The 13,974-nt window shown below is 44.0% G+C and overlaps 1 protein-coding gene across 1 annotated transcript in view; it reads left to right on the top strand.

Moving 5' to 3' along the window:
- The window catches only part of LOC118446025 (RNA-binding protein MEX3B-like), a 37,340-nt gene extending 26,250 nt beyond the window's left edge, over window positions 1-11,090 (top strand). The window contains exon 2 of the mRNA XM_035876172.2: window positions 8,838-11,090. Within this exon, the coding sequence (XP_035732065.1) occupies window positions 8,838-9,841 (1,004 nt within the window). The 3' untranslated portion in view covers window positions 9,842-11,090. The remainder of the gene's footprint in view (window positions 1-8,837) is intronic.
- Window positions 11,091-13,974: the final 2,884 nt, after the last annotated feature.

Here is a 13,974-nt window from a genome sequence, read left to right as displayed (position 1 = left end):
AAAAATAATTTACGATGAAAAATTTCGTGGCTCTGTTGCGACCTTACGAAACGTCTTTTCGCTCGATTTCTTTCTTCGTAATCGATCTCTCGATTTCGCGAGTGAGATTCTTCTCGCAGGATCGCTCGGCAAAAAGATGAGCGTGACCAAACGCGTTACATAATTATAACGGTGACCTTATTTCTTTTAAACGAGATTCACAAATTCTCATTTCCTCTTTGATCGATGGAAAAATCGTAACTCTTTCTTACACGATAATTCGAGAAGATAGACATACTCTCGATACTCTCATTCAGCGAAACACGTTAGTTACGTAAACGTTTGAGAATTCTAAAGTCGGAATTTTATCAAACACTCGTGTTTATTTCACGAAATAAACGAACGAAATCTTTTCGGGTCAATCTTTCTCTGATCGAGAATTGTTCTCGTTGCGTAAGGGTACATAATAAAATTTACTTTAATTTTCGATTACGTCCGAGTGGATTGGGAATCCTTATCGATGAAGGGAGCCAGATAGACGAATAATAATCTTATGAAAATTTCTTTCCCCAACAATTTTCCTAGTACCGTGATAATAAATAATTAACGCGATACGTCGATACCGTATGTTGCGCTTACCTTTCTATCATTATCGAGAAATACGCGCGTATCCGCGAGGTATAAATTTGTTTCGCGCGTCTCCGTGCGAGCGTTAGCCCGACGGAATAACAAATCGGCTCTCGCGTTTTATCGGTGATTAAGAGTCGATACGTCGTCATGTAGGCGCGAGCGGAGCAATGGACGACGAAGCCGCGGCGAGTCGTGAAAACAATTACACCCGTCGCTGGTCACGGAGCAGAAACAGGAAACCCTAGTCGTGCGATGGAACTCGAAGTTGGTGCTCGCTCGCTGCTCCTTCCTCCCTCTTAGTCGAGATTTTTTTCGCACGATCGTCGTTTTAGACGGCCGACTTTAAGTTCTATCGCGTTTAATCGTTATTCTTTTATCAATTTGGCAAATCACTTTTCACCCCTTTCTCGTTTATCGTTTATTCTAGAAAGTAGCCTTGATTATTTTTTTTCGCTGATCGAATACGTACGTATAGAGCGTATAGCGTATTTGACGTTTATCGAAATGGATCTTGTCATTGACGTTTTGACGTTTAATTAATTAAATTGAATGGAAAATACACACGGCTTCTATCTATCTATATTGCGTTGTATGCTCTTTCGTTGCTCCGCTGCGTAATTTATTCGTCGCGTGTCAGCGGAGCTCTTATTCGAGATTTTCGAATATAACGTTTCGAATTGTTTGTTTTATATAAACGACGAGCATCTGAAACGAGTTTATCGGTCGTTGGTAAAAGCGATTGAGAGAGAGAGGGGGGGAGGGGGGGGGAAAGGAAGAAGAAAAGTAGCATAGGAAGGCGAACAAAGGAGAACTCGTTGCTCGCGTCGTCTGGTCGGTCGAGAGAAGAGAGGCCCCTTCTAGGGCCTCGAATTACGTCGGCTTCTCGAGGTTTCCGAAGGTTTTATGCTTCTGGCGAAATAGGAGGGAGAGGGGGGGGGAACGAGACTGCCGATGCGGGCCCAAAACGAGAGTGGATCTTTCCTGAAAGGAAGGACTACGATCCAGAGGATCTGTGCTTTTGCGTCTTTTCTCTTGGTCGCACATTGAACCAAGTCCAAACCGGTATTTCTTACTTATGGAGAATTTACGCTAGTAAAATATTATTAAAGAATGGTAAGAGTTTTGTTTTAGGAAAAAAAAAAAAAAAAAACGGATACCTTAAAGATAATAGAGAAATGTAAAAGAAACGAGCCGTACAACATTTTAGGAGGGTCTCTACGACTGGTAGGGTAAGTTGGTTAGGTAGAGAGAGGCCAGATCGATAGCCGCCCTTTTCGAGCCCTTCGATGTCAGAAGAGAGAAAAAGCGGAACGAGCACGCAGGTTTTTCGTTTTTTCTTCGGCTCAAGGCGCGCACAGCTGATACGAGCGAGCACGCGGGAACACAGAGGGTCTCTCCTCTCGAACAACAGAGCCCCGATTTTAGGGTTGCGCGCGTACCCAATGTTTTTTAACCGCGCGCGCGTGCTTCGAGGTCAGGAGAGTGTCGGTAATGGCTCGACGTTAATCGATCGACCGCTTCGTTGGGGTCGACGATGACGTCCAGTCGACGACGACGCGGAGATTAGATGTCCTCGACCGATCGTCCTTATTCGTCGACGTTCCTTACGATCCGAGCGATACTAAATGACGTTTGTCTTTTATACTCGCAGGAGAAGGACCATCCGAGTTTTTTTTTCTTTCGTTCGCTCGAGATAAAGATAAAAGGATGGATAGATAAACAGCGAAAACTATAAAATATAAAGCAACTTGGATCGTCAAAGTTCTTCTTCTCTCGAGTTTTCTTAGACCGCACTGTACATCTCCGTTCTCTAACGGCAGAGAAGAGTTTGAGGTAGGTCGATCGGCGGAGTGACTCACCCTTCGGCCTCTCGAGTGGCCGTCGTCGAGAGAGGCACTTTGGCCGGAGTGCCTTCTTCCATGGTGGCCAGCACGTCCCATTATATCCGCCGTGGCTCGTTAATATCGTGACATCCAATATCGTGTAATTATAATCGAACGTCGTTCTTCGTATTACTTTTTTCCTGGCTATATACATATCTCCCTCTCCCTCCCTCCTTCCCTCTTTCTCTTTCTCCAATTATTCGTTTACCTTTGGATCGTCGAAACGAGTAGTCGTTACACTACGACGTTATCCAAGACGTCGTTTCTTTTAACGCATTGCTATCTTCCTATAAAAATTTATTTATATTTCTCGTATTCTTCAAGTTCGTCGATAAGATACGCACTTTGTAAGCTCACGTAAACGCGTTCGACATGCGCTCAGAGGTAAAAATAACTAAGTCAAAGTCGTAATTTAATCCTTGGTTGCGCGTTGCGAGGTCTTACAAGTACGCTCGTCTTTTCGGGACTATGAGAATACACGTTGGAATTTGTAACCGTGTAAAGAGTAGTTAGGACCCTTTTAGATCCTATTTGATTCGTTCGATCGGTTCGTATCGTACGCCATCTTACGAGTATTCTCATTCGATCAATGAATTTTCAAGCGAATATTTTTCGATGAGGTTCTAAGCGTCCTATTTCTATAATAAGCTACTCATTTTCCAAAGATAAACCATTAATCTGGCAGGACTCGAAGGAGTCACGAACAATCTTCTTCCTTCCATCTCTATAATACTCGACGAGTAAAGAAAGAAGAAAAGAAAGAGGGTGAAGGGAGGGGGGGAAATCACTTATTTTTTCGTTCCCTTGTAAAAAGAGACCAGCGACCGATTCTAGCTCGGACTCGTTTTCAAGGAAAAACAACGTTCTGTCACAATCTGGATTTTCTATCGCTAGACCTTGGAAGACCCTTGCTCGCACGAGAACGCTTGCTCAGGGATGCATTATCGCGAAGATAGCAGGCCGGGAATGGAGTTACATATACACACTATATCGATGATGGTCGTGGTGTCGATGTTTCGTCGGTGTAGTAGTAGCAGTACTAGCGTAGTAATAGTAGACGGTGGATGGACGGAAATGGAGAAGGCACAGAGCGTAGGAGAAAAAGGGAGAAAGAATGAGGAGGAAGAGATGGTGGGGGAGCGGGGCGGGGGTAGAGAGAAAGAGAGAAAGAGAGAAAGGAAAGAGAAGGCAGGTCGAAAGGCGAGGGACGAGCGACGTATAGGAGGAGGATGAGAGAGAAGGAGGGAGATAGGGGGGAGAATCGGAGGAGAATGAACGCAGTTGGGCGGCAGTGTCAGTGGAGTTCAATCTTAATATAGTGTGACCCCCACTGCCATTCGAAACAGTGTTGGACGCGACTGCAGCAGCGTGCACGAGTCGAGAAGAGCGAGAAAGATAGATAGAGAAGCGAGCGCAGTGAACGGGTGCGTGCATTGCACCTTATTCCCCTGTCCGGCGAGTGAGCCTCGCTCGGTTATTTCAGAGACATCGGCCTCGAAGAGAGGCGCGAGTACGGGGCGTTCGAGCGTGCGCGCGAACGAACCACTATACTCACGGGACAGAGAGGAGAAAGAGAGAGAGAGAGAGAGAGAGAGAGAGAGAGAGAGAGAGAGAGAGAGAGAGAGAGAGAGAGAGATGCTCGACTGCGTCCACGTGTTCGCACGCACGCGAGATCGTTCGGCCGAGTGTCATCGATCTATTTCGAGAGGAACCTGGAATTTCTGGCTTTCTCGAGGGTCCACGAAGGAAAACAGAGAAGAAAGCAATTTTCTTAGTTACGAGAGAGAGAGAGAGAGAGAGAGAAAGAGCAAGAGAGCACATTAATATACTATTTTTACATAAATTTAATGTTTCTTTATCCGCCTCTTTGAAGTTTTATGAAAAAAAAAAAAAAAAAAAAAAAAAAAGAGAAAAAGAAATTTATTTACTTTCTCATAAAAATCATAAAAATGTATTCTTCCTTTTTCTCTGGTTAAATGTACGTCGCGAAGAGCGTAGAACATTCGAGAACGATGAAAAGAGTAAAAATGCAACGATCGGATTGCGAGTAGGCGGCGAGGGATTCCAAGGATCCGACGTTCGATCGATCGGACTCTGGCGATGCCAAGACGAGCGCAAAGCGAACGTGGAGAATCGTGAAGCCGCGTTGTCCCCGCGACGACCACGTTCCCGACTTTATTGGCGTTATTGGTGTTTCCTCGGACGTTCCTCCGGCGCGCGCGAGGTCGCCCGAAGAAAGGGAGGGGGTAAAAGGAGGAGGAGGAGGAGGAGGAGGAGGATAGGAGGACACGTTTGGTGGGGATACAGAGAGAAAGAGAGAGAAAGGGAGAGGGAGGGAGGGAGATAGCGATGGTGGTGCTCGGCCGTTGTATCGTGGGGGTGTTGGCCTTCAACTTGACGGCGCAGTTTCACTGACCTGCCTGAGAAACTCGTGATACCCGACGCGGCTCGTGCGGCCAGCTACCAAAGAAATCTTCTGACTCGGCAAAGGATACCGCTACTTAAAGGCCCGTAAGGGCCTTAAACAAAATCTTTCTCTTTTTCGCTTTCTCCATTCTCTTTAGATATTGTTATTTTCTTTAAAAACGAACAATATCTTGTATACGAGAAATATTTAATATCGATCGAAATATTATCGCCTACTAACGAATGCAACGTCTCATATATCATTTGTGTAAAAGGAAAAACATTTAATTTTTAAACATATTTAGCCTTCGGTAGGTGGAACAAATTAAAACATCGTCGTATTTGTAAAACAGGCTTTCGAAAACGAGCGGATACCACGTTGTGAAAAACCTTTAGATGCCTCCTAAGCAAACGCAAAGAACGTTGAACACGGTTCTCTAGGTGTGCGTGTTTAGGGTCTTTGATACCTGCTTTTCCTTTGTCCGTGGCCAGGATAGACGAATAGCTTGGACGTCATAGATTTTTCCTCCACATTTACAAAACTTGTTCCTTCGAACGAATATGTACGAGTCTTGAAAACAGAGAGTCGCGATTGAAAATTTGATCGGTCGTCCGCAACGAGAAGGAGAGTCAGTCAGTCGGCCGTGGAACGAGTCGGAATTCCTTTCTCTGCTTCTTCTGCGATCGACTTTCCGTCGAAGCTGAGCGACCCTTGCCGGCGAATCCTCGGAAACGAGAAAGAGAGAGAGAGACAGAGAGAGAGAGAGAGAGAGAGAGAGAGAGAGAGAGAGAGAGAGAGAGAGAGAGAGAGTGAGCGAGCAAGCTTGTTTCGTTCCAAAGCGGTCGTTGGGTGTAGAGGCCGTAATTAAAGCAAAGCCCCGAACAGATGGCCCGCGGGTTCCTGTCCCTTTCAAACGAATTTTTCTTCGAAAATCCTCGCCTACCGAGGACTTCCCGGAAAGTACAGTAGCTGCAAAAATTGACAGCAGACGACGTTAAATTAATATTAAACAATAATGACAAAAAATAAAGACATCAATCGTCCTAAGCAACGTGACTCAAAATGAATGCTGCATCGACACTTTTTCTTTCTTTCTTTCTTTCTTTTTTTTATTCTTACTTCCTTCAAAGAAAGAGTGTTTCTCTAAGGCATGCCTATGCTCGTTGCACGCAGTGCATGGCGCCGTCGTGTAATGCAGTCTCCGACTATAGAAGCGTGTAACTATTGATCCTGCGGCCTTTAGAGAGAAGCTACCGCCCTGCTGCCGGCGCCACCGTTGATTCTGCAGATTTTAGCAACGTCACTTGAAAGTGTGACGCGTCGTGAGAATGATTTGCCTTAATATTCGCCCTGCATGCCGAACGCCCGTCCGGTACGCGGATGACACGCGTCTTTAAAAAAAGAAGTAATAAGTATAGAGAGAAGATTACGCTATTCAAAGCTCTTAGCGTTATAATTTAATATGCTTAGTGAAAGATATTAGGATTAGATATTTGTTCTAATACTTCTCTGCGATCGATAAAAGTAATTACAAAAGTAAAATCTCTGTAATAAAGCTCTCTAAAATCGAAAGAGAAGAGAAAGAGAGAGAGAGAGAGAGAGAGAGAGAGAGAGAGAAAGAGAGAAATAAGCTTCTTCTGGAGACACTCTCTTTGCGTTCTTCCTCTTTGGTCCCTCCGAGAAGACGGACAAAGGCAAAAGAGTCTTACGTTTTCTTCGGCGACCCCTCTCTCTTTCCACGGACACGCGTACACATTCATGCACTTACGTACGAAAGAACGATGCAACAGACAGTCGGACATGTGCACACGTACACGTTCTCCTCTCTCTCTCTCTCTCTCTCTCTCTCTCTCTCTCTCTCTCTCTCTCCCTCCCTCTCCCTCCCCGTCTCACCTCACCTTGGCCGCGGCCCTTCAACCGTCTACGACCCACGCCCCACCTCTTCTTTCTGCATCCTAGTAGCCACCACCATCTCTGCCATGCCACGCCACGCCACGCCATACCACGCCATACCACACCATACCACACCATCGTCGTCACCATCGACCACGAGGAAAGCAACCTTCCTCTCCTCTTTATTCTCTTCATCTTACTCCAGCACCTTTTTCTTCTTTTCCTTCGCAGGTCTTCGATCTTTGGAGTCTACCTGCGACCCACGTGCGCGCGTACGATTCTCCACCTGCCCTTCCTTCCTTCCTTCCTTCCTTCCTTCTTTTCATTTGCATGTCAAGTTATTTAGCAATCGACGCCCGCTTGGCCATAGGCGAATTACGCAAAACTGGAGAAAAAATCTTTTAGAAATGCTCGCTCTATGCAATTTTGTGATCTAAAATCGTTAAAGCGTGCAACAAAAATCCTTTCCTCATATTCTTCTTTCTCTTTTATCATTACGTTTCATCAATTGAGAAGTCGATTATCTCGCAAACCTAGCATGCGTTCGTCTCGACGATCGAGAGAGAATTTTATTTACGACCCATACAACCCCATACGAGTAATTGATATTTAAGGATGAGAACAGGTCGATAGATAGGGTTAGAGAAAATGCGACGAGTTCTATAAATAAATGTGATCGATGTATCCCGAAACAAGATTTATATTCCTCCTAATCTAAAAAGGTGCTCGTGTTCTCGCGTAATTTCCTTTCTGTCTTGCGACAAGTAATAAATCGAATAATCGAAGAAAGTTCGGTATACGTTCTTCTCATTGAATGACTGATCGAGAAAACCACACAAGTAATTAGCGAATGTATCTGCACAAATGATTTGCAAGTGATCCTAAACCAAGTTAGAACAAGGACGATATAAGTTGATTTATCGTTAAAAATCTTTTGTTTTGTCCCAAGGAGAGATTATAATGAAACATTGAAATCGGTTCAAAGGATTCATCACGTACGTGAAATATTTTTTCATTTCGACGACAATGCGAGTAATATTTTCGTGACCATTCAAACGATGGTCTAATTAGATTAAAAGAAAAAGCTAGACGATTAACGAACTCTCGGGTAATTACGCTTTAAACACCTACAAGACGATCGACCTCGAGCGACTCTCCCTTTTTCTCTCTCCCTTGCGCGTTTTAGCAACTATGCAAGAGTCCCTTTCTCGTAGTTAAACCGCGACCAATCATGGTTATGTTTCGCATCGGCTCGTATCGATGTCAAGATTATGCTACAGCATGCGGCCCCGAAGAGACGAGGACGTCCGTGACATTGTCGCGTTATGCAAGGACTCCTCGCCGAGGGCGCCATTCGACTCGGAGCAGACGTGCGTGACGAGCGTGGAAGGACACGCGTCTAATAGTCAGTCGCGTCTGTCGAACTTGTCTTTCACGAAGAGTTTCGAGAGACAAGAGACGCGATATGTGCTTTATACGACGAGAGAACGAAACATTTTCGTCGTTAGCCGCTGCACAACGATAGAATATTTTGGATTTTCGAGAGAGAGAGAGAGAGAGAGAGAGAGAGAGAGAGAACTTGGTTCGAGATAAAAGGTGACGCCTTCTCGGTCTCTCTTCAGTCGTCGGCACACAGAAGGAGAGAGTGAACTGAATGAAAGAGTATGTGTGCGTGTTTGCGTGCGTGCGTGCGTGCGTGCGTACGTGCATGCATACGTGTGTGTATGCGTGCGAGAAAGAGAGAGGGAGGAGGGAGGAAAGGTGAGAGAGAAGAGTGGTTCACCTGCATTGCTAGCATTGCGCCGGCTCAAGGCCAGAGTCTGAAAGAGAGAGAGAGAGAGAGAGAGAGAACCGAACGGGTCGAGAGCTCCTCCTTCGTCTTCTGCTTCTTCTTATTTTCCTCCTGTTTCTCCTTTTTCTCGTTGCGTCGACGTGGCTCGTCGACGAGCCGGCCATTATTCCCTGGGCCGGGTCATTTTCTGGCTCTACCTTGAAAACGCAAAGGGTATCCTCTAACGCTCACACGATTCTTCTTTTGATTGCAGGCTGCAAGATCAAGGCTCTGCGGGCGAAAACGAACACGTACATAAAGACGCCTGTACGTGGCGAGGAGCCGGTGTTCGTGGTGACCGGACGTAAGGAGGACGTGGCGCGCGCCAAGCGCGAGATCCTCTCCGCGGCGGAGCACTTTTCGCAGATCCGAGCATCGAGGAAGAGCACGTTGGGCGCGCTGCTGGGTGCACCGCCCGGTCCACCGGCCTCGGTGCCGGGACACGTGACGATCCAGGTACGAGTACCGTACAGAGTAGTAGGTCTGGTGGTAGGACCGAAGGGAGCGACGATCAAGAGGATTCAACATCAGACGCACACGTACATCGTGACGCCGAGTCGCGACAAGGAGCCAGTCTTCGAGGTTACGGGCCTCCCGGAAAGCGTGGAAGCTGCGAGACGCGAAATCGAGGGACACATCGCCCTTAGAACGGGCACCGGTCTGGCCGAGGAGGATCTCTTGGGTGCTTTGTGCCGTGGCGGCCTCGGCTCGATCCTCGGCTGTCTCGTACCACCAGGAACAACGCCCTGCAACGACTCCAATTCGAATTCGAACGACTCCAGCGGCGGCTTCTCCTCCAGCGGCAGCTGCAGCAGCTCCTCCAGCAGCTCCGGAGCACCGGGACTACACGATCTCGTAGCGATATGGGGAGCCGGCCTCGAGAGAGACGAGGGCCTCGGCGAGTCGCCCTCCTTCGAATCTCAGGCGGCCTCGGCCTCCTCCATTTGGTCATTTCCCGGCGTAGCGCTACCCTCGAGGCCCTCGCCTCCGGCATCGGCGAGTCCAGCGTCGCCGACGGATTCCCTTTTAGGAGGCGGTAGCGCCGGTGGCCGTCGCGAGTGCGTCGTATGCGGCGACAAGGAGGTCACCGCCGCCCTCGTGCCCTGTGGACACAATTTATTTTGTCTCGACTGCGGCAACAGGGTGTGCGAGAGCTCCACTCCGATGTGCCCCGTCTGCTCCAGGCCCGTTCTACAGGCGCTTCGCATCTTTTCATAAACGGCCGCGTGCGCATCCGAGCGCACCCGAGCACAGCTCCCGCACGCTAACAAGCACGACGGACGCGCACAATCTCTCAATTCCACTGCTGCCAATAATCTCTTTAACGCGCCAGGAACGTTTCGATCTTTCTGATACGTCGTCTCGTTCCCAGTGCCCGATCGGATACAACGAAGTCAGCTTTTAAGTTTTATCACGCAGACAGTAGAGAGCTAGTAAGAGAGAAAACGAGAGATAGATAGATAGATAGAGAGAGAGAGAGAGAGAGAGAGAGAGAGAGAGAGAGAGAGGGTGGGGGGAGAGAGAGAGAGAGAAAGAGAGAGAAATCGTAGATACTCTCATTGTCGTCGCGTCCTTCTCTTCCAGTCTCAATGCGTAACTTTTCGCCTTCGAAAAGTATTGACTTGGTCCTACGCGTATGACCTCCTTCAAGGAACTTTGTCTCCGCTACTCTTCACCAACTATCGGAAAACTTTCGACGGAGAGCTTCTCTTTTTCCTTCGAATAGTTTTATTTATTCTTGACGATCTCGTCTCGGCTTCCATCCTTCTTCGAGCGTTTGAACGAAAATCGTACTCGCTCGGATCTGTTTCACGTTTCGACGAAATTTTCTTTCATTCTCAATAATATGTCGGTCGAGTTAATTAAATAAAATAAATATTTTCCGAGCGAGTTTCGCGAATCAAAGAACGCGTGAAAAACCTTTTCAATGGGACAACGATTAGTCGAGTGTGTGCCATTTTAAACGCGATCACGTTCAACAAAATACTTCTTCCAGTAGCGGCATTTTTCAAAATCGGCAACGTGCCTTCGACGACGACGATATTTAAAAGAAAAAATAATAAACAACATTAACGCCAGAAATCTCGAAATGTTCGATCTCGTTCCGTCGTCGAAGGCACGCGATCGTTATTTCGAGGTTTCACGCGAAATGCTGCGTAGCGAATGGAAATAATTCCGGAGAATGATTATTAAAGTTGAATGCGAAGCGAAGGACGACGTGAGAGTGAGAAACGGAGGGAGGAAGGGAAAGAGAAAGAGAGAGAGAGAGAGAGAAAGAGAGAGAGAGAGAAAGTAAGAAAGAGAACAAGAGAGAAATATATTCTACGAACGGAGAACGATGCTTACGTGTCTCTCAAAGCGCAACATAGCTCGTACGACGACTCGTAAAACGCGCTTGTTCCACCTGGCATCCCTCGCTACTAAGAGTATTATCTTACATTTATATAAGCAAAATAGCAATTAAAGTAATTATAATAATAATAATAATAATAATAATAATAATAATAATAATAACATTGATATATTAATAATAATAGTAATAATATTAATATATTAAAAATATATATAAATATATGAATATATATATATATATACACATATATATATATATATATATATGTATGTATATGTATATATATATATATGTATGTGGTGATCCGACGAGTTCGACGATGCGCGCATGCGCGTACTCGTCGGCCTCGACGAACGCGACGATATTTTATTGAGATGTAGATTTTGTATTTTTCGCGCGTTTTAACGACGGGACGATGGGTGGTTCGATCGAGTTATTACGAGCGTTCATTTAACGAATAACGATATAATAATGTAGTAATATTAATAACATTAATAATAATAACAATAATAGTAATTATAATATTTCTAGTAATAATAATAAGAATAATAATAATGAAAATAAGTTTGAGAGAAAGAGAACAACAGGAGAAAATGAAGCGTAGAGAGGTATCGTAGGCATCGACTTCCAAGCGAGCAAAAAAGTTGGGTATTCGTGATAGTGATTGAGCTTTTCAAATAAGAAAAAGAATTTTTGAAAAATGAATCACATTTTAAGCGTAGACTTGCGCATACGTAGCTTTTTTTCAAGAGGCATAATTATTATATTACAGTGCATTATATTATATAGACGTATATACGGAAGCTATATGCATATAAACTTATATAGATATATACATATATAATATGTGTCACTATATTGCGCTCTCTCTCACTCTCTCTCTCTCTCTCTCTCTCTCTCTCTCTCTCTCTCTCTCTTTCTCACTCTCACTCTCTCTCTTTTTCTCTGTATCTATCCACTTATCTATCTACTTATCTATCTATCTATCGATATATATATATATACCCTCTAATCCTTTGTCTCTCTCCCGCTCTCTCTCTCTCTCTCTTTTTCTATCTCTATCTCTCTATCTCACTCTCTCTAACTCTCTCCAAACAAGACGCAATCCCGTTAGGGGAAAAACGAGGGCCTCTTTCGCCCCGAATCTGAATTCGTTCTTTTGATTTCGAGAGTAAACACGCGTCTTTGCGTTCTTTTTTCCGCAACTTGCTTCTTTCTTTCTGCGACTTTGCACGGAAAAGATCGAAAAAAGAAGTTCGATGCAGTCAGTTCGAATTCGTTTCGCGAAAAGAATCAATGATTCACATAATTGACGATTAACCTTTTTCAATATGTTCCGCATACGATTAGCCCTGCGAAAGGAAAAAGAAACGAAGCTTCAACGTCGTTATCTTTTTTCATTTTCCGTCGACGAGAGCCGCTCGTCGTCGAATGTTGCCATTTGTTCATTTTCGCGTCGAACAAAAATAGTGATACGCTTCGGTCGCAGCTCCGAAACACAAGTCGAGATTTCTATATATATACATATATATATATATATATATGTATATATATATATATATATATATATATATATATAAATAAATATTATGTTGCATATAACGTATATTATATAAATACATACATATGCATATATGTATGTATATAAACACAGAAACACGGGCACACATAAATAGATGTGTTTATCATCCACCGAGGGCGGATAAAAAACGAAGATATATTTTCTAATCGCTCGAGCCGAACACGCTCCTGCTTAGTTTTTCTTCTAACTTTTTGTTCTTCGCTTCGAGGTGTCTTTCTTTATTTTCTAATTCTTTCTTTTTTCTTTTTTCTTTTTTTTCCTTTTACTTTTTCTTTTTTCATTTCTACATAAATCATCTTCGTTCATTTGTCCGCCATGCGTTTTCTTTTCGTATTATATTCGCGATTTATATATTATAACGCGTAGCATCGTTCACTTATATCGTTCTCTTCTTTCTTAATTCTTCCTTCGAACGCGTTCTCGTAACTTATCTAGCTGACGTTTACACTCAAGTGAAGAAAAAATAAAAAAAAAAAAAGGACAAGAAATTTCTCCTTTATTCGTACACGAATACACGCAAACAACACACGTACACGCGCGCACAGATGACCCGAAGGAGACACTCATAGATAGATGAGAACGTTATATTAGACAACCTTGAGACTCCGAACGAATGCTTACACACATGTATACATACAAATACAAAAACTTATATTTATATATTATAAACGACGCTCACATAAGAGAGAAAAAGTTTTATTATATTTAAGTTCGTGGCAAAGCAAATTCTATATTTTTTCTATGTTAAGTATAAAGGAGATTAATGAAGAAAAAAAGAAGAAAACAGAAGAATAAATGCGTAAAGAAAGGTTCTGTGACGACGCGTACACATATATATTATATTATTATATTATATTATATTATATGATATATATATATATATATATACATACATATACATATAAAAAAGATATATTTATAGGTATTCTCTTTAGCATAACTACGTTCCGAATCGCGCGGAATCTCTCTGTCGGTGAGCGCACGCGTGCAAGCACGCGTGCACACGCCGACGGATGGATCTCGTGTGACAGATAATCTATCTTAACGCAAACGCGAAGAGCTCGCTTTGAAAAAGTCTGATCCAGAAATTGAAATACGGTGGTTCTTCGTTTCGAAGGGAAGGTAATCCGCGTTTTAATAGAGATATCGAGATGGAAGACGAGCTTTTTCGTATGATACGCGGCCATTAAGATCGCGCACGCGTTCGTGTATATATTATATCGTGTGCTCTCGAAATACATATATGTAATATATAACAGCAAAAAACACCACACAACACATTCGATCACATACAGATACAGATATTCATATATACGCATAGAGAAGCGTTCGTATATATTACATTTAGGCGAATATGTATGGAGTGACTAGTAGTCGATATAACATATAAAATGAGCGGAAGAATTTACGATTACA

The sequence above is a fragment of the Vespa mandarinia genome, chromosome 1 (genome assembly GCF_050613455.1).
Source record: "Vespa mandarinia isolate Hongniang chromosome 1, ASM5061345v1, whole genome shotgun sequence".
NCBI lineage: Eukaryota > Metazoa > Arthropoda > Insecta > Hymenoptera > Vespidae > Vespa > Vespa mandarinia.
Note: the sequence above shows the minus strand (reverse complement) of the source record. Positions and strands in the feature narration are given on the sequence as shown.